Raw genomic sequence first — 20,885 nt, 5'->3', positions numbered from 1 at the left:
CAAATGGATGTTTTAGAAATGCTTGCATGGGCATTTCTAAATATAACGATGAAATTGGTGTTTTTGTAAAATACTACATTAGGAAAATTTAAAGCTAATTTAAATAAGTAACCTAGTTACATATGTTGGCTGGATGAAGGATGTCTGCACAAGTAATGTGGTTGTCTTCATGTTTCTTCTTCCAGCATAATATTAAATGTGAGTGTCTCACTAGACTGCATCTGCATGCTAAGAGTCAGGGAACATTTTGGATAAGTTGTGTTTTTTCATATGTTTTGAGTGCAAATGGTAATAAAAGGGAAAATAACTTAAACTTAGTGTAAACTCTGGGCTGTTGGAGTAAGCAGCATGGCAAATATCGTCGTGTAGCCATAGTGGTCCCCCTTCTGCCATAGTGGCACATCAGTGGAGTCAGCGACACTAACTAGACCAGGAAAAAGGCTGACATTCTTTTGTGGCACTTAAGAAATTACTTCCAGGTTTATGTTTATTCTCTGAACCTTCTGGAGTTTCATCTCTGTGCTGTGTCCTTTTTATGTATGCGAGCAAGAGGACATCTGGATGTGGCTGTTCTGCAGAGTAGGGTGTAAGGAACGTGTGGAAAGGTGATGATGATAGTGGAGGGAAAAAACCTTCAGAAGTCTTTGGCTGTTGGGCTGTGGCAGAGTTGACGCATACAAAGCTTTCCTCAGAGCCTTTGTGTTGGATTAGTGTAACTGCAAAATTGACAAGTCGATGGAGTTGGGAACAGATTCAAAGTGACAGCTTCAAAAACCAGGCTGAGAATGTAACCAAGGATGGGTACGTATTTGCACAAAGTGTCCTTGACCGCAACACTTCCCATTGTAACAGGGAACCTCTGAATGGATGCCTTAAGGCCCTGAAATAAAGCCACAGAAGTGGCTTTCCATTTGTGAGTGACAAACCTGAGGGAATCGAGGCAGTTTTCCTTCCTGGGCAGTTAAGGCAGCAGCACAAAGGTGCAGGGTGCTGCGCTGTTAACTTTCCATTTGGTCTCCTCGGTTGGGGTGGTAATTAAAATAAAAGAAGAACACTGTGTTTCTTCTTGGGGATGTTAAGCGTAACCAACAGTGGAACGAAAACGTTATTGAGATATGTACTAGCTGGAGCAGCTCAGACATTTTAACTAATGACAGTTATTTAGTGCAAATTCCATATTTTTTCTTCCCTGGGGTTTCACCTTGGTATTGGAGAAAATGTCATGTGCTTTTCAGCTGCTCCCTGAGCAAAAGAAAACGCTCCTTATACACTGCTTGTGAAGTAATCCTCTTCTGTGTGCTCTATTGTTATGAGGGAAAATGGTGCATATGAATCTGAGGGAACAGGTAAAAAGATGCTGTTTAGTTCTGCACTGTGCTTCTCAATGCAAATTCAAGGATTTGCTAAATGTCATCTTTAAAACATCAATAGGATGTCTGAGCAGAAGGGCCCAGAAGGAAGTACGGAAGCATGCTCTTTTACATCGTTAGATCTTGAAAGTGATACTGAATGAGAGCTCAGTCCATCTTTGAAATTGTTGTCTTCTTAATTGCCAACAGAAGTGCTTGATGTTAATTTAAACCAGTTTCGGATTACTTACCACTGTTCTTACTCGTGAGCATCATTTGCTGATGATTTCTTACTCTGGTCTTGGATGATGTGTCCTGTGGAATTCCTGAGGAATTATTGTGTTAGTGCAACCACAAAGAATTTATGTAGTGCCTACATTGACTTACAGGTCAGGCTATAAGTCTTTGATGTTTTCCTGAAATAATTCAAGGAAATTTTATTGAATTGCAAAGATCGGATGGTAAGAATTTTAGAGGATGGAATAAGTAGAATAGTGGTTCTTGTGAAGAGTACTGTTCAACTTCTCAGATGTAATTCATGGCTTATTGCAGGTGTCCCTGTGAGATACGGTCACCTTTAAAATTAAAATACTTTGAACTTGTGAGCAATACTTTCACCTACTTCCTCCATAATTGTTAATTTATTGGGAATAAAGCACAGTAGTGCTGTTCTCACTCTGTTCTTTGTCTGTGACATTAGAAGAGCCTCTCTCTGCAGAACACCTTTTTACAGTGTTATTGAATAGTATGATGCAAGTTCATCCCAAAGAATAGCTACTCTATTTAAAAATCTAGGCAGCATAGTGGATACTTTCATAATTTGATAATTATTACTGCTACTTTTTTTTTTTCCTTTGAAATTTGACTGGCTGATATGGCTTAATAGTGATTATAACTAATTTGTTTCAGTTACAATCAACTAGTCCCTAGCCTTTTAGGAAGATGGAGGAAGAAGCTTTAGATTATGATCTAACAGTTAAGCCTTTGAGTTTAGTATACGAAGAAATAAATACACATCTTCTTCATAATCTATTTAAAAAGCATGTATGTGTAAGTTTTGTGTTCTGAAGGTGTAGAAGAAAGCTTAGAGTTTTATTTATTCTTCGGACTCCATGAAGAACATTAAATCAGTTATAAAGTGAAATATCAGTGATGCATTCCTGTTGATAATATTTTAAGGGGAATATAGTTCTGCATTTAATAGTGCAATTTTTGTTGGGTCTTGGCACCATGGTGTCTCGAACGTGTGTAACATAAAAAATACCAAGTGAAAGACGACCATTGTGCAGCTGCTGTCCTTGCACGTGTCTTTGCTTTTGCAGAGCCAGCTCTCACGGACTGAAATCTGAAGGATTACTCAGAGTAACCACCGGTAGTGCTAATGGAACTTCTCTGCCTACAGTGGTCTTGTTTGCTCAGGGGAGCTTTGAAGATAAAACTAAGTAGTGAGGAACACCGATTTCACTTTTCTTACTTACTTGGACAAAATATATAAAACTTCTGGTTTTCTTTTTTTCTTTTTTGCTTTTGTACTTGCTTATCACAGAAGACTTGCTTTCCATTGTTTGTTCTCAAAATTGTACTTATTCTGTTGCAGAATTAGACTAGGATTTGCCCATCGAACTACATCACTGTGTTAAAAGTCACCGTTTGTATCTCAGAGAAGCCTAAAAGGAGGTTTCACCAGTACAGTCTCCAGTACAAACAGAAATTGACCTAAAATGTAGATGTAACCTGTTTTTCTTGCCGAAGATAGCAAGAGAACTGGAAGTGTGAAGTGAGAGGATTCAAGTTGCTGGCTGGCTGAGGAACGGAGCGTTATAGATGAGCTGCCTGAAATGTGCAGGCATGACTGGATACTGCTGCATGTCTATTAATTTACATTTGGAAGGAGGAACTTGGACGTTAGCTATAAAAGATAAGTTCCTTGCAATCTTGCCATTGCATAGTTGTAGAGTTACTTGTAGCATTCGGCCATCATCACTGCTGTTATTTCTGTAACATCTTTTAGGAAGTTTGTTACAGTCCATTGAGAAAGATAGCTGCTGCTTCAAATTTGCTCTCAGTGACTTGACATAATCAAACTGCTTTTCTTGAGTAATCTGTACATCCTAAAATGTGAGGGATGAGGGCAAGCAATACTTTTCTTTTTTTCCACTCTAGACTACTTGATTTTTGTGATCTGTTGCATGCTGGTAGCTCTTCACTTAACTGTGAAACTTGAAATTTCGTGAAAGAGCTTTTGAGACCGGCTATAGCTGTATAGATGAATTAAATTCTAGACCTAGTTTCTGCTCTCTTACTATCCTGCTGTTAACTTTGAGCAAATAGAAACTGCCTTCTTTGTGTACTACCCTCTAAAAAGGGCATAAATAAATAGAAAGGAAGTGGATGACTAGCCTTTGTAAATAACTGCTGTATTCTGACAAGCTCATGTTTCCTTGTTGAAAATTACTGTGAGACAAATGATATGAAACTCCTAAAGTTTGATTCCTCTAGCTGGTTCTAAAGTTAAGCTAAAGGAGCTTTTCATATTGCAATACTAGATATTGCAGTTCATATTAGCATGTCTTTGTGCTATTATTTTAATTTAATAAGCAAGTATTAGAGTGATGAAAGTTCTGTCAGTGTTGCAGAGTCCCATCTTCCCCTTTTGCTGGCAGTGAACTTTAGTTGTACCCTCTTACCTAAAATAGAGCAATGGCGATCGCGGGGAAGAGGAGGAGGCGACGGAACAAGCTCACTTCAAGTTATTCACCAGTCAGTCATTAAAAAGCATTAATGTTTAACAAAGAGCAGTTGCTCATTATTCAAATAAAGGCTGGAAGCGTAGCCAAGATGAGCTATGAATGTGTCTTACTGGCTTTAGTAACGCTTTCCAATTCATGAATGATCATAATAATTTTTTTATTTTGCGGAAAAAAGGAGGCAATGGCAATACAGCTCCAACAGCCTTACTAGTTACTCATTTAGTGGGATATTAGTCTTGTATCTGGGTTCACACAGGTTTAGGCTTGATTTCTTTTCTCAGGTACCATCAGTTCCACTGTATGTGATGCGTCCTCTTCTGCACTCTGCACCTAGTGCAGGGCAGATCTGTAGTGTATTTATGTATCACTGCAATATGAAACAGACAGCAAGTTGTAACAGAATTGCTTAGAAAAGGAAGTAGTGGGGAATTCCAGAAATCTGAGTGTGGACAAAAGACCAATGCATAAAAGACTCTTGCACCAAGATGTTAGTTCTGGTAAAGGGTGTGTGCTTCGGTGATTTTTTTAATGAAAAAAAGCCTTTTCTTTTTAAGGTACAGACCTGGAAAAGGGACATTTAGGAGAAAACTCCAGAAATCTATTGCACAAATAATCAGATGCTTTGTGGTCATTCGTGTTTTGTTTTAGAGGAGGTAAAAATGTTGGTGATCTGTTTGCTTTAACAGATAGGATACTTGGAAGGCAGAGGAGATGTAGAGGACTGCCTGTGTTACAGTTCTCATACTGCTAGGATTTGGTCCATTTCATAAATATACATCAATTACTATATAATAAAGCCCATCATTATGTTAGTAGCAGTTTTGCTCTTAGCCCTTTCCATACCAGGGACATTTCTTTTCTATGTAGATGTTGCAGAAGATGAGTAGTGGTCATTCGGCTCTAGTATAGACTTAAAAGTTCCCTTCAGGAGGGAAGACAGCTCTACAAACAGCCTTCCTTGACAGCATGTGGGAGGGACTGCAGATATCCCTTCTTTAGCAGTGCTTTTATGATAAAGAAGAAAACAAATCGTTTTTATTTTTGTTAGAATTTGCTAAAAAAAATTTCAAGCTACTGTTCCTTCCCTTTATTTCCTGCTGACTTTCTGAGGGTGGCTTGAAGAACAACGGTGCTTCTCCTTGAGAATGGTGCAGAGCCTCCAGGAACTCGGTTTCCAGCTGGCACAATAGCAGGTTTTGCTCTGAGGACATCTCACAAGAACTAGAGCCCAGCACTCCTTTTTGGATGGTGGTGAGGTTCAGCCCAAGACGATGCATGATCAGGGGCCTTACCAGCAAAATTGAGCAATTGTCACCAAATTTCTTTCTGAACTGTTGTGTAAAGAAGGATTAGGATTTCAAGCTGGAGGTGAAGCAGTAGTTTTGGTAAAAAGTTGTTCTTCCATCGGTAACTTTCTGCTTTTTGCTGAATCTGAGAGGTGTGCTGTGAAGGACTGCAAAGCTCAATGTACTGCTGCTCTTCTTGCAGGGTGTTCTGAACACATACGTGGGGTTTGTGTGGGGAGATGAGCTGTGTATCTTTTGGATAAAGGTTGGAAAGCTACTTGGTAGGCTTTTCATCTGGATTTTTGGATAGGTTGCAGTGCCGAGATCCTTGTTCATAGTGCTCATCTATTAACAGACTGCTATAAAGCAGGATGTCACCATGGCCCTTCATTTCCATTTTGGTTCTTCCTCCCCTGGGATAGCATATTGTTTGCTGCTTCCTTCTCAGAAAACTGTTCTGTAGGAGAGATCTCGAGGAAAAGAAAAACACAAATATTTGGTGATCGTGGCTTTTTTTTTTGGTGGTTGTTGTTGTTTTTTCTTCCTTCTGAGGCCCCACTAAACACTGTCATTTCTGTGGCAACGCTTCTGCTAATCCTGCTCATTGAGGACAAGTTGCTTCTGCAAGGACGTGCTGTAGTGTGGGGATCTGGTCAGTCTTGGGTTGTCATGGACATGCAGAGCGTGTCTGTGCGAAGGATGGCTCAAGCAATGCCCTTGGATGAGAATTTGAAGGTGACGGAGTTTCCTTTTTTTTGTTTTTTGTTTTTTTGTTTTTGTAAGTAACAGTTCTTTATCACTTAATGTTATCAATGTATCTGATTAAAATTCATAAGCATTTGTAAGACTGAAAGCTTTCTCAGTGATAAGTTATGAAAGATGGCTCACTAACATAGATTAACATTCACTGCTCTGCCTTTAGCACCTTTGGGGAAGCTTCTGCAAGGATTCTTATTTTAAAATACGACTACTTACTACTACTGAGAGTGGTAATGCTACTTTAAATACTTCAGTTTATCAGTCGTATAGAAATTAAACATCGCTGGGTGTAATTTTTATAATGTTTTTAATTCTAACCCTTGAGGTTGTATAACTTTATCCTAAGCAGACATATTTGTACGGGCTTCAATTTTTCTTGTGCTCTGTATAAGCATCTGTCATATCCCTGCAGAGTCATTTTAATTTCTCACTGCTGAAGTTATTTGATTATTAAGTGTTGTGTCATGCATCTTGTTTTATTTATAGCTTTTACATGTAGACATTATTAAGTGCTCATAGCTAAAAGATTTGCAGTGCGCGCTGTTTGTTTTGAAGTAGAATGTAACAGTGACTGTGAGGAGCTTTATACCACAAGTTCTGCTACTAAAAATGAGTTCATCTGGAAGTACTTGCCACCTGCTGCAGCTCACTTTGGCTAGGGACCTTTTTTTATTTCTACTGGCATATTTATGATGGGATGAATGATAAATTGTGCCCCTCTGCAGGGACTAGAAGTGTTCTTGGGCATAAAAGTGGATTTTTCCATGAGATGGGGAGAACACAATGATTTTTACTATTTTTATTCTACTTTTATTTCTCTATTACCTTTTAGGAAATAGGACAAAGCTGTCTGCCTTCATCCTTCCTCTTTTCCACAAAATCTTCCGGTAAAAATACACAGCGTGCAATTACTGGAAGTGTATTTTGTTGTTGGCTTTTTTTATTTTGTTTTCATCTGAGATTGTCTATCAAAAGGCATTCTTACGTGGAGATTACTCTTTTTACAGCTATGCTCTGTTTAAGTAAGCTTTGTTAATGTTTGACTTAATATTATTGCATTCATAAATCTGAAAGGGAAAAAGCTATAAAATGCATTATGCTGAGATGTGCTACAGGAGTTACTTTTGCTTATCATTTTGTTGTATATGACAGCTAGAACGTTGCCCAGATAAGAAGTTTTAACCTTAAAAAAATAAATAAAAACTAAATCATGCATATTTAGAACCCACTCAAATTTATTTATACATTGTTTGCTAAAAAGAAACTCATACCCAATTATATTTGAGTGGAACAAGATCCACTTGCGGATCGTTGATGGATAATTGTGCTGCTAATACAGCAGTATGTGGTACAGAAGCACAAAACTGCCGGTGATTTTAGTAATGCTTCTGCAGAGTCTGTGATAGCACAGGAGCTACACCAGACTATCTCATCCCTCTGTGCCACCCAGCACTCCTCTGGTTATCGTCCTCCCTGAGGCTGTGCTCCCTGCTGTGGCAGTGGGAAAAGGCTGTGACTTGCTTGGTGTCATCAGGTGCTTCACCTGGGAGAAAGGAGAAGCAAGGCAGAAATCCCTGTGCCCAGCACTGTTATTCTGAAGGTACCACTACAGGATAAAATCCTGTAAATCCAATGCCTAGTGGCACCTTTTCTGTCACTACCATAGATAAAACTTTATATAGGAGTTGAGGTTTTTCTTTTCTTTCTTTTTTTCTAAGTTGGAAACCAATAACATCAGTTGCAAGTATATCTAGATTTTTTTATTTTTTATTTTTTTAGAAAACCTTGTTCAGTTGTTTATGGCTTTGGTATGAAATGCTATAAGGTACTGATAGGATTTGCTCGAAAAAAAATTTTTTGACCATCTCACATATGGGGATGCTAGTTTTTTGAATACATTTTTTATTTCACAAATACAATAACAAGTCTTTGGTCTTTTATTAAGCACCAATTTTGATATCTGTTAAAATCAGACTTCGAGAAAAATTGAGCCAGCTCTTTAAAATGTTGACTTTTGAGAAAGGCCAATTTCAGAAAGGTCATTCACATGCTGTTCAGGCAAGGGTGAATCTCTTCAGTGGTGATTATACTTACAGGATAGAGTGCTAAATCCTGGAGAATGGTGACATGGGGAAGGACGCAGAGGCAATTGTGGGTAATCAATAGGCGCCTTTTCTGGCACTGGCTAGGAGGGCTGATAAATATATTGAGGTTTGCCCAGAATGGGGACGCTCATTAACATTTTTTGGCTTCAGTAGAATAAGAAACAAAGTACTAGTTCTGATGAGCTGTTGGTGTCTACCAAATCACGGAATAGTTGAAGTTGGAAGAGACCTGGAGGTCATCTGGTTGAACACCGTCCTGCTCAAGTAGGGCCACCTGGAGCTGCTTGGCAAGACCACGTCCAGGCAGCCTTTCTCTATCTCAGAGGGCAACCTGTTGCAGTTTTTGGTCACTGTAACATTAAGGAAGAGTTTCCTGATGTTCTGACAGATCCTTCCTTGTTCCGGTTTGTGCCCATTGCTTCTTGTCACTGGGCGCCACTGAAAAGAGCCTAGCTCATCATCTTTGCATCCTCCCTTCAGGTATTTCCCTACATTGGTAAGATCTGCCCTGAGCCTTGTCCTCTCCAGGCTGAACAGAGCCTTCTGTCAACTGTTTCTGATAGAAGACACGTTCCAGAACCTTCATCATCTTCGTGGCCTTTCTTTGGGCTGTCTCCAGCATGTCCTTGCCTCTCTTGTACTGTGGAGCAAAGAAGTGGACACAGGATTCCTCCAGGTGCTGCCTTACCAGGGCTGAGCAGAGGGAAAGGCTCACTTCCCTCAACCTGCTGCCAGCACTTCACTAACGCAGCCCCGGATGCCATTAACCCAGCATATTTTGCCTAGCATACACAAACGTTCTTGTGCCCTGATTTAAATGTGGATGTGTGAGATTAAGCTCTGAATCAGCTTGAAGTGACGCTTGATGCTGGTGTTTCTAATTGAAATTCCTCTTGCTCTTTTGTACAGATCAAATCAAATGACAGCACAATTCATTCCAGCTTTATCTTATGTAAAAACATGCTATATTTATCATCCCAATCAGTAATGGCAGTAGCAATTGGTAATGAAATTAGAAGTGACCCAACCAAAGAACCATGGGCTTTTATGTGCCTCCTTTTTTAGCTGTAGGATGCTGTTCTTAAATCCCACTACCTAGCTAGCTATAATTACACAGTCCTGAGCTCTGGCTGACCTGACAAGCAGAGCTGTGTAACATCCATGCGAGGCATATAAAACATTATGCCCTATCAGTGCTGCTGGTTGTTTCTGCTGAGCTTCAATTCTCTTCTTCCATATTTTCCTTCTGAGTTGCTCTTTTGTAGAACTAGTTTTTTTTACAGTTGCTTCTGACTGTCTGTCACATGAGATGCAGTACCTGACTTTGAGAGTGACTCCAATCTGTTTTATCTGAGACTGTAAATAGCTAAGATGCAAAAGGAAAAGCTGCTTATACTGCATCTCGGCCATAACTGCCCACGTTAAGTCTTCCTTTCTGTTCAAGTGCAAACACGAGCAGACCAGCTGTGCCACTGAAGGAAAGCTCAGGCTAACCTTTTTTTTTTTCTTCTTTGCACTGAAACAGATTGGAATTGCTGATATAATCAGTGGTCATCTGTCGGCTGGCCGTGTGCTCAGGTTTAGGACCGAAACCTTGCTCTGTCTCTCGACTTTGATTGCTGCACTTCTACCAAAATGTGCTCTGAAATGGTGGTGGATGTGCAAGACATGGCAGAGCGAGAGTACAGGCTTGAGGCTGACCATGTATGTATTCTCTGAGCACACACAGTTGCTTTCCCCTTTTGGTCAGTGTAGTTTGCTTATTTGTGTTGGAGCTGCGCTGACGTTAAGCAGTATTTGTTAAGCCAATTAGGCTATCAGAGAAGGGCATTAGAGTCGGAACACTTGGATGGTGATGACTTTCTGTTGCCTGTATTTGTTTAATTATTTTTGTGGTGACATACCTCTAACTTAACAAGCAATGATCTCTAAGTTTTCTTAGATTTGTCAAAAAGGGCTTGTTATGATACTACGGCAAAGACAGTGGAAGAGGACAAATTCACAAAGAACATGTGTATTGTATGAAAAGCAAGTGTAGCTGTTAGTAGGTAAAGGGGGCGTAGGACCTGAGATTTAAATAACTTGCAGTGCGTGTAAGATCAGCTTGACAGCATACCAACTAGTTGCTGGTGTTAGGATAGCTCTAGTTTATGTGTGTATATACATTTTTCTCTATAGGTTGCTGGTCACTGCCCCATTTGTTAAAAACTTTAACAGAAGAGTACAAGCTGAAAATCCATAGATGGCTGGGAAAATGTAATTTTGTATTACCATGGCTTGGCAAGGCTTTGAAGCAAGTGAAGTTGTCATTAGCTTCCTGTTTTTTTTGAAAAGGTGACGGTATTGTTCATGCCAGAATAATTTGTCTGACATTGTTAGAAAGTGTCCTAAATCATTGAGCATAGCTGTTAATTGAATTTAGGTGCTCTTGTATGCTTAGTAGTGCTAGAGTTTTGGCTTCTGTAAATGCTTTGAGCTTGACTACACAGTTTTGATTGCACTGAAATTCAGTTTTCTTTGTCCTCTGTTTACAAGTTAGTTTTGCTTAAATATCTCTCATAATAAAAGATGTGAATGTTCAATTGTATCAATGTGTTGTCTCTCTGAAAATTATGGCTGAATATACATATTTTCTTATAGGTAGTTTAAAGTGTATGGTAAACTCTATTAGGTATGAATGGCACCGTAAACTGTTTCACGATAGTAAATATTTGATTTTTCAAGATACCTTTTATGCCCTGATACCACATTATTTAAAGACACTATCGGTCTCCGTAGGACTGTATAATAAGCCTGCCAAGCAGCTGCCAAGTGCAGATATCCAACATTTACATTCAGTGTTATGTGATGGTAGCTGTGACATGATTCCAATTAAAAGCTTGGTCTGCACACTGCAGATGTGTCCTGAATATTAATGTGTGCTACAGACAGAGCAGATGGAATCTTTTTAAAAATACAATGCAGCGAATGTAAAATTAAGGTTGGGTTTCTGGTGGAAACAGAAAAGCAATCAAAATTCTTTTTTTTCCCTTGTTTTTCATTGCTAAATCAGAAGATCTGTGTATCATCATCCTCTTCCTTTACATATAAGAGGAAGTGAGCTCTTCATTATGCATCCAAATAAAAATACAGCATTATGTCTAACTGAAGTTGTCTTAAATGCCAAACGTACCTAGAAAAGTATTAGGAACGCATACAACATTTGCTGTGCCTTAAAATATGCCCATGCCTAAGGGACGGATGTGAGGCAGTGGGTAATAGCTGAAATGTAGGATGGTATTTGAGGAGTTGCTTGCTGACAAAGGCTGTGTAACCGTGTGCAGGTACTTAATTGGGATTTGCAGATGTCACGTGAGGTATATTAGGATACTTATTGAGGCAGGAAGGAGAAGGCTTCCTGTGTGAGCAGGAGCTGTAGCTTCCCTCCTCTCGGTGTCGCCTGATCCCCTGATGTTGGCTGCATCCTGAGGGCGATGCCTGCCTGATGGGAGCGCTTCTAAAATGTAGCCCGGGTGAGAGAGGGCGCGGGGCTGCCCCTGGGGCCTGGGAAAAGGGCAGCAGTGAGTGGGTCCAGGCCTGGCGTCTTTGGTGTCGTTGGCTGCTGTCCTTAAAGTTTGTGCTCGGGTGTTTGGGGTGATAGGGGAACTTTAATGAGGCTTCTGAAAATGGAAAAAACAAGCCCCACGGCCGGTTTGGGTCTTAGCATCGTCCACGTCACGTTCACCCGTATGCTGTTTGCTTCTGTAATCTGTGGAAAGATTTGTGAAAATTGCTCAGAAATAATCAAAATGGAGTAGCTGGCTAGGCGTAGCTAAATGACATTTTTGTGACTCATTTAGAAATTACCCCAAGGTTTCCAAGTATGGTCAGTGAAACTCAGCTTTACCAGCGAGCCAAAAGAAGTTTGTGTTGTCAAGTTTTAACATATAGCAATGACTCTGCACTTCACAGCACGTCAAAGCATAGAGACCTGGTCAAAGGTCTGAAGGGTTTGATGTTTAAAAGATACGAAGATATGAATTTAAGTCTTCTCTAAGTGTCCAGGAAATCAGAGATAGAGTTAAAAATGGAAAAAAAAAAATCACTCAAAACATGAAAGTAAAGTATTGCTTTAAAAGAACTGAATTTGTCAGCCAAACATTGCTTTAAACAGCACTTCTGAAGTTTGTCCTTGCTTTTCAAAGATCTTAGATATCCTAAGGTATTACAGATATTTTTTCCCCCAATATCTACCTTTTCTGGTGTGATGGGAGCCTTGACACTGGCGAGGTGAAGTTTGAAAGCAGGGCTGGAAAGGTGGCAGGGCCTCTTTTACCACCACACCGAGAGTTGGGGTGAGTTGCCCGTGCTTCCTGCCACATGGGAACTGCCTCCTTGTTCCCTAGATAAGATGCCGCTATATTTTCTTGCCTGAAGCATGTATTTCAAAAAAAAAAACGTACAGTTATTTCTTCTCGCTGGGATGTTTCTGTTACTCCGTAGTCTCAACTTCATCTTTAACCCTTTCCAGCTATTTCATTGTGAAAGGATCCCTGGGGAAGTTGCTTCCAGAGTATGTTCAGTCTCTTTACTTTTTGTCATCTACTTTACGTCAGGATTACAAATCAAACATTATTTTAAAACATTCTTGATACTACTAACGTGGCCTTTGGCCTCCCTAATTCTGAAATGGCTTCTTCCTCGCTTGGGTTTTAGGAGGAAGCTTAAATTTCCCCTTTTCACTCAGCGGTCACCTTAGGCTGTCTTACTGCATCTTGCCTTGCTTCCTGGTGGCTTGTCTCTTGTGACAATACTTCAGGGATCTGTCAGTTTCTTTTCATATCTCTTAGTTCTTTGCAGCATCCTTCCATTTCCGCCTAGTGTATGATTTTACTTTATAATCCTTGAAAAATATCCACGCCTTTCATTTCAGTCCCTGACAATTCAGTTGTATTATCAGCACTGTGATATCTTTAAGCACTGTGAAATGCATCCTTTCAGCTGAGATGGGGCCGTAGCACTGGGAATTTGTCTAATTTCATGTCTGTAAAGCAAATGCATGCATTATTGTAATCATTTGGTCTTTGTGATATAGAGCACACCCATAAAAATGAACTCCAAAAAAAAAAAAGGTACAGTGTTTGGCTGGATCTCTGAAGCACGTCAGCAAGAAATAGGAGAAGGGTGTGTGGGTCATGCCGCTGCAATGTCAGATAATACGGAGTGCTGCTTGATAGGCATTCATTCTCCTGTGCTTAGGCTTCGGTTAGGCTGTGTTAACTCCTGAATTCCAAACGCAGGGTTCATTGTGTAACAGGAACACAGTCCGTTTTGGTATTGAATTAATATCTGCTGACACCATAAGCAAAATCACGCCATGTGCTACAGTGCACTCCCTCATGAAATGAGGATTCTGAAATGGTGGTATGTTATTTTAAAAATACCTTTGATTTAAAAAAACAAAAACCTCAAAACAACAGAAAGCAAACCACACGCACAAACCTTTTAGTAGCAGTTCTTGACCAAGAGGCTATAACCAGAGGCTTCCCCAAATTTCCTGAGAGAACCAAGCTAAGATTTATGGGTTTCTTGAAATTATCAGCTATTTAAAGTCTGTCCATTCCAAAGCATATTAATTTTTCTTCTTTGCTTAAAAAAACAGCCAACCCGAAATAGCATAGCAGCTTTAATAATTTCATGAAACATCTTTTTTTAACTGACATAGCTGCCTTGCTTGTTGACTCAACTTTTTCCTTTAGAAGCAGTTAATACATTCTTCCTATCAGAGGGGTTTTAAAAAGCTCAGAGAAAGTTTTCAGGAGCTCCTTTAAGATGAGGCCTCCAGACGGTGTTTTTCCATTTTATGTCAGTAATATTAAAATCTAAATTAAAAAAAAAATCAATTAAACCGGAGACCAGGATGTGGTGCTATTTGGTTTTATATTTTATTATTTCTTGCTGCTGCTGAGAGCTATTTTTAAATACCAGGAATGAAAAAAATATCTGTGCTTCTGTTTTCCTGTAGTAGAGAGGAAAACAGCGTTTAATATAATTGCTGTTATTGTTTTACAACTTAATAAATATAAAATTGCCTTACAGAAAGGTTAAGTGCGTGTGTGTACACAGGCAATCCTGGATCACGGTCTCAATTTTTCTCCTTTTTTGTTTTCACGTACCTCCGCTCATCCTTTTAAAGAAGGTTCTTCCTCCCTAGTGTTCCCTGACCTTTTGTCTTCCTCTGGATATCTGGCGTGCTTCAGCTGACACCGGCAGGATCTCTCCTGTCTGCCTCTAACCAGGACCTGAATTTCTATCCTTTTCAGGGAGGATGGGAGGTGGTAAATAATAATATAAGTTGTATCTGTAAAAACCCTCGTCCATTTCACTGTTTTGCTTTTCTGAAAGAAACAGTTGCGTACTGTTTGGTTCCAGAACTGTCTTTGGGGGAAAAACATGGTAGTTTGTAGTCCTGCTCGGACTGCCCCTTTGCAAGCAGCAGTCTGGAAGGGGTTAGTGGAATTTGCCCCTGTTAAGCAGGGACATCCTGAAGGAAATTGTGGATATTTAACTATTATGTTAGTGGTTGTCACAGAGAACCCTCTCATTTTACTTACTTCTTGAAAGGCAAGTTCAGATCAGCGTCTATTAGAGTATGATCATATATTTGATCGTGAAAGTCCTGTTTCTCCTCTAGCATTGTATTTTAATTACTAGAAATCCTTAAAACTTGGTACTTGAATCTTTACATTCCCTCACAGCGGCGGTTCATATTCATGTAAGTCCATTAACATCTTGGTGTGTAGAAAAACAGGCTGACAGCTGTAGTCTAGCACTTCCTTATCGTAACTCGATACAGCATTCCGCAGAGACAGTCACGCCTCGGATTTATGCTCCGCTCTGCTGCTGGCATTTCAGCTTTAATAGTTTATAGTGTCAACTCACATGCTGCTTGGATAATCGTAACTGACTTGTTAAATAAGGACGGTTTACATACTGTTTCTCTCTTTGTCTCTGTTCACACAGGGTGGTTTTGTGCCATGATTTGATGGGAAATTACTCTGGAAGTCACTGACACCTTCTGATTTGTTATATTACTGCTGGCATTATATCCCTGTGCTGTTTGAACTCAGGGTACTATTCCACTGACTTCATGCAACCTGTTGTAAACTTTGCTCCATCTTCCATGAGGGAACTTTCAGAAAGTAGTTGGGTTGGTTAGAACGTCTCACAGAAGATAGAGATTCAAGAAAATAATTTTGTTGTGCACACAAGAATTTGTGCCACTAAAAAGCATACCCAGTATCAGAGGCAATCACTATGCATCCCCCCCAGTTTAGTTAGGAAGTGTTCACAGATCCTAGTAAAAAGCAAAGACCTTGTGGAAGAGGAGGAGAAATAAAGTTTTTAAGGTTTCTAGTACGGAGTGGTAACATCTCGTACCCTGCATGCATGCCTGGAATGCCAGTTCTTCCTTTGTCCCTGAATTTTTTCCTGTGACCCTGAGCAGGTCTTTGAGTTTTATTTATCCTTTCTGTAAGAATTTAAAGTTCTTAGTGTGTGGAAGAAGAAGATGGCAATAGCTGGGAGAAAGACTGTTATCACTTTTCTGTTCATTTCAAGCTTTAGCATGTTTCGTAACCTCACAAAGCTTATAAATAGTAGAGAGAAATATCTTGTGCTTTTGGGTGGAAGTGTAACTTTTTAAAAGCTTGGTGCTGTTCTTTGCCAGTCGCTTTCAGTACACCAACAAAGAAGGGATCCCACGCGCTGTAGGAAAAGCATTCTTTTAGATCCTGTTTGTAAAGTTGGGAGAGCAATTTTATTGTCAATTGTTTGGTTTAAATACCTTAATTATTGGTTTGGTTTTGAAAGCAAGGGTAAAAGCAGGTAATATGTGTGTACTTCTTCCTTTGTATACTTTTTCATGTCTGGAGCTGAGTGTTCCCACCTGCCTGTAGTGATGGTCACAACTCTTGTCATTTAGGCATGGTAAGCCAAACTCCAGTGTCAGGTGTTTCAAATAAAATCTCAGTGTTAAACTGAAGAATTTTTGAGAAATCCCTCTGTTTTGTTTTGTTTTGTTTTCTCCACTGTTGGAAAGTATTAAGAAACAAAACCAAATCCCCAAAAAACATTTCAGGTCATTAGTTCCCAGCATTACTTCATACAAGTCTGTGTTTGAGGTTTTATATCCCTCATTTTCCAAGTGAGAAAAGGAGCTACTAACAAGCAGTAGTACAGCTGTGTGGCAGTAGTGGTTTCTGCTGTTTGATATAAATCACGTTTGTGACTTTGACCAACAGAAATGATTTATTAATGCAGCTGATTCAAATCCATTTATGAAATAAACGGAGCAGTGTACCTTCATGTAGGAAAAGTAGTGCAGGCTTTAATTAGCAGATATGTATGTCACTACTTTTGTGGAATTAGGTGATTGAAAGTAGCGTCAAGTGTTTTTGAAACTGGGAAGTTGAGCAGCTTTGTAGCATTCTTATTAGAGTGTTTATGGTGTCTGTGTGTGTGTATATGGCATTCATACATATATATGAATGAACATGTACTTTTTTTTTTCTTTCCCCTACTGCAGGAAAAGTAGAATGCTGAATGAGGTTAAGCAGTACTGATATAAAGTTGATAACTACTCATTTAGTAAGTATTTATTTAAGTTAGAGAACTGACTGGTTCTAGAAGGTGAAACTATAAATAAAAAAAGCCAGAAAATTTATAATTTCTTTTGAGCTGTGAAGCAGCCCCTGATGAGTGTTCCTACCTAGTGCTTAATCAAGGCTGTGCCCCAGGTCAGTCTATGCACATGTTCAGCAGACTTCTGTTTTTCCTTAAAACAGTTGAGTAGTTTTCCTGTCTGAAGTGAGCTCTGGCAAAACCATGGAACATGCAGTTTGATGTCTTCCCGCTGCTGATGTCACTTGCCATCAGTTCCAGGGAGGAAATTGGGCTGTTTTGGCCTCTTCTGGTACAATGCTTTAATTTACTGCAGTTTTCGTTGTTTTCACCTGATTGCTGTCTTGGCTCCCACAGCACAAGTGAAAACAAGCACTGTGCCAAAGGTACGAGATGGTTCTGTGATTACAAACTTCAGTGTTACTGCACAAGGCTTCTGACCTAAGGGAGGGTTTGTAATGCAATCATCTCACAGCAAAATCTTTTAATCTCATTTTAATTTCCTCAATTAACACATAACTGACCTTAGACACAGCGCAGTGGTGTGCAGGAGGGACATTCGAAGTGTGGACACACAAAAGGAACGTTTCCTGTTTCAGAGCAGCAGCTTCTTGTTGAAGATAGCTCTACTGAAGGGTGCTGGGTTGGTGTAGGGGATTCTCGGAGTTCTTGTTACTACAAAGGGAGGACGTGTGCTCTATAGGCTGCTTTGGTCCAAGAAGTTACTGTTAGTAACCTATGAATATTGCTTTAAGTTAAATGCCCTTTTATGTTCAGTCCAGGAGCTCTTTCAAAACAGTCTGGGCTACTTGTGAATGCGTTAGTCCCTTCTACCCCATCTAAACTTGTGGAATCTGCCCGCAGCCTAACACAGGTGTAGGTCCCTAACACAGGGACCCTCACGAGTTGTTCTCACAGCACTTCTTGATGCCAGTGCCTTCTGTGACAAGCCACAAGTATTCATAGGAGCAGCTCTGCTGTCTGCACGATGCTGAAATAGTCATAAACAAAGAGAGCTCTTCATTGGTGAGCTAAAACAAAAGAAAGTGTTCGTCTTCTGTGGTAGGAAACGCCAGATTGTATCTCTTCGGCATAAAAATAGTCATCATCTGACAACGTATAAAAGTGAACCTGAAATTTTATAGGTGTTGAAACTGTCACTGGTGTAAGGAAAAGCAAACTATCAATTTAAGATTAAATGCTTTATGGAGGCTGAATAATGGTGCTCTCTTAACTGTCCTTAAAAGTTTTTTTTTTTTTTTTTCCTAATTTTTAACACTGTGGAAAACTTGGTGCTGTTTTGATGACGCTAAACCCTGCTATGAGAAAAAATAAGCAAGATTCTTAAAGAAGCTGCAGTCTTTGGAAAGTGGATGAACCATGAGGTTGCTGAAAATGCTCAAAAGAAGAAGAGTTTTTGTATGTTTGATTAAGAATGTGTTGATATTCCTATTCTGGTAGTGCTGAGATACAGGAATGTTTCTAACTTCTAAAATAAATAAATAAATGGTGGTATCATTAAGTCTTTGGTAGCACATGTCTGGCTCTGTCTGATGCGTGTACTTTGTAGTATGAAGGTTCATCTAATTCTTAAATATTTAAAGAATGGAATAGGAATGTCACTGGTTAGATCAGAAAAATGCAGTTATCAGTTGTGGTGAAGAGGGACGGGGAAAGCATGAAACAGAATAAAATTGCTTTGGTTGTGAATGGTGAGGGAGCACATGAGTGTTTTGGTTTTGTTCTGGGCTGGTTTGTGAAGCTTTACAGGCTGGTTATTTTGTGTTGAGACTGAAGCAACTCAAACACAGGAACTTGATTACAGTGGAAAAAGGGGAGAGGATGCTGTTCACTGAAGGGTGGCTTACAGCAGAAATGCATGTGAACAGTGAGATTAGAGAGAATGTTTAATCAGGACGTATAGCTAGCAGCACGGATGAAAAAGCAGTGAAACAGCTCATCCACCTCAGGATTCTTTGGCTTTAACAGAAGATAGCTTTTGTCAAGGGGAAAGACTGGTGCTGGTACGGGAGCACTGGATGATGCACTGTTTCAGTTACGTGGCTTGGGGTGTGTAGGGGTATGGAATGCTTTAGCTAATGGGCTTCATCAGCTTCTAATCCATGTTAATTAGGTGTAGCTAACGTAGCGTTGTGATGCTGCAGAATAATGCTATGTAAAGTGGGCTGGGGCTTGATGGTAGGTTAAGATTGAGTTATCTCTGTATATGTGTGTGTGTTTGTAGGTTTTTTCAGAATTGGGTAAAAACAAACTGTTTGCTCTCTATCTTAGCATGTGATGGCCTTCTGGAAGACAAACTTCACTTTTAATAAATACTTACTGTCTGGCGAGTAGGCGGATCAAAGCTTTATATCAAAGTATTTATTAGTTGTTTCTTGGGGGGGGGAGAGACTTGTATGGAATTTGGCAAAAATTGCCATGATTATTCAAGATAAGACTGTGAATTCTTAATAGTAAATAGCATTTGTAATTTTGATTTGTTTCTTTTGCAGCTCCAGTTATTAACCGATGCAACAGAAGAGTATCAGGTATGTTATTTCTTTTAAGAATTTCATGTTTCTGATGAAGTTTTGAAACGTTCATTTGACTATAGGAATTGTATTAACAATGACCCTCTTTATTACTGTTTTAATTTCTTATACCGCTTGCAGTATTTTTATTTCAATTAAAATGTCTTCAACTTGCATACAGTAGTTACAGATTCTCTCCTAAACTGCTTTATTTCTGCCTTTGGTACTGAAATTTGGAATGGTTACATCTGGTAAGTTGTGATTAGCTCCTTAAAGATAACCAGATGATCCTGATTACTTGGGGGTACTAATGCAAATTCCAAGGATACGTAAACCCATGGAAGATATATTTTCTTATTCCTGTTGCTCCAAACTGGATACAGCTGAGGAAACAGGGAGAAGGAATGGTGTCTGTAGTTCTTTGCATCTTTTTTCATTTTGGTGCATGTAGCAAAACCAGATTGTATTGGTTTTTCAAGTTGCAGGGAAGTTTCAGTAAGGAGCAAACTTAGAAATTACTGAATTTTCATTTAGGTTTTTAGTTGTTAAAAATCTAAACGTGGTGTTCTTGTTTTTTTTTTTTTTGACTGTACTGGCAAATGCTGCTTTAATGTCAGTAAATATTTAGCTGTCATTCTGTAAGATTTACTCAAAGTACAAGTTTTCTAACCCAGAGGCAGGAATTGGACAGGAAGTTTACTTTCGCTTGTTTTAAAAACCTTGAGCAGATGAGTTTACTCACTTCTAGCTTATGCAGAACTTCAATAAAGTACTTCAAGAACATCAGGATTCATAAAAACTGCTTGAGAAATAGCCATCTATGAGGAAGGTCAAGCTAACCTTTTAAATTTAAAACTATCTTGATTGTATTTTTTTTTTCCAGAAGACCAGTTAATTTTCCATGTACGTCTTTTCTCAGATTGCTGACCCAAAATGATAATATTGCTTTTGTATCACGTTCGCTCCCCATTTCTGCTGCTGTTGCTAGTTAATCATCTCCTGTGCTGATGTGCTCCTTGTTGAGGGAGGGAGAGTGAGTGGCGTGCTTGGCATTAAACTCTTCCAAGTGGTTTGGCAGCTGTAAATGCTCTGTAGAGAATACCAGTTGCTTCTTGACCAGAGAAACACAGCTTTGTGTGCTGGTCAGAGGTTCAGCCTGCAAAGCAGGTGGCCCTGGGTGGGTCAGTGAGAAACTCCCCAATCTGTGCAGGAGGGTCATCCTGGGGAAAGGAGGCTTATCTAATCACGTTCGTGGCATTATTTATAGAAGTGCAGAGTGGTAAAGCAGTGTTCTTATGAAGAGAAACAGCCTTTTCCAAGAAGTGCGAGGAGGGAGAAAGAGAAACGAGAGCTCGATGTTCCCTTAGAATTTATTTAATGAACACATTACTCGCGTATAGCATGTTTGGCCACGTAACAGATTGAGGTTCCATGGCAGGCACTC

General features: G+C 39.6%; 1 protein-coding gene across 1 annotated transcript in view; it reads left to right on the top strand.

Moving 5' to 3' along the window:
* Positions 1–20,885, top strand: part of PRKAR2A (protein kinase cAMP-dependent type II regulatory subunit alpha) — a 56,862-nt gene that overhangs the window by 1,898 nt on the left and 34,079 nt on the right. Inside the window, exon 2 of the mRNA XM_027468049.3 lies at positions 19,424–19,459. Within this exon, the coding sequence (XP_027323850.2) occupies positions 19,424–19,459 (36 nt within the window). The remainder of the gene's footprint in view (positions 1–19,423; positions 19,460–20,885) is intronic.

This window comes from Anas platyrhynchos, chromosome 13, assembly GCF_047663525.1.
Source record: "Anas platyrhynchos isolate ZD024472 breed Pekin duck chromosome 13, IASCAAS_PekinDuck_T2T, whole genome shotgun sequence".
In the NCBI taxonomy this organism is placed as follows: domain Eukaryota; kingdom Metazoa; phylum Chordata; class Aves; order Anseriformes; family Anatidae; genus Anas; species Anas platyrhynchos.
The sequence above is the reverse complement of the archived record's forward strand: the minus strand, read 5'-3'. Positions and strand labels throughout refer to the sequence as shown.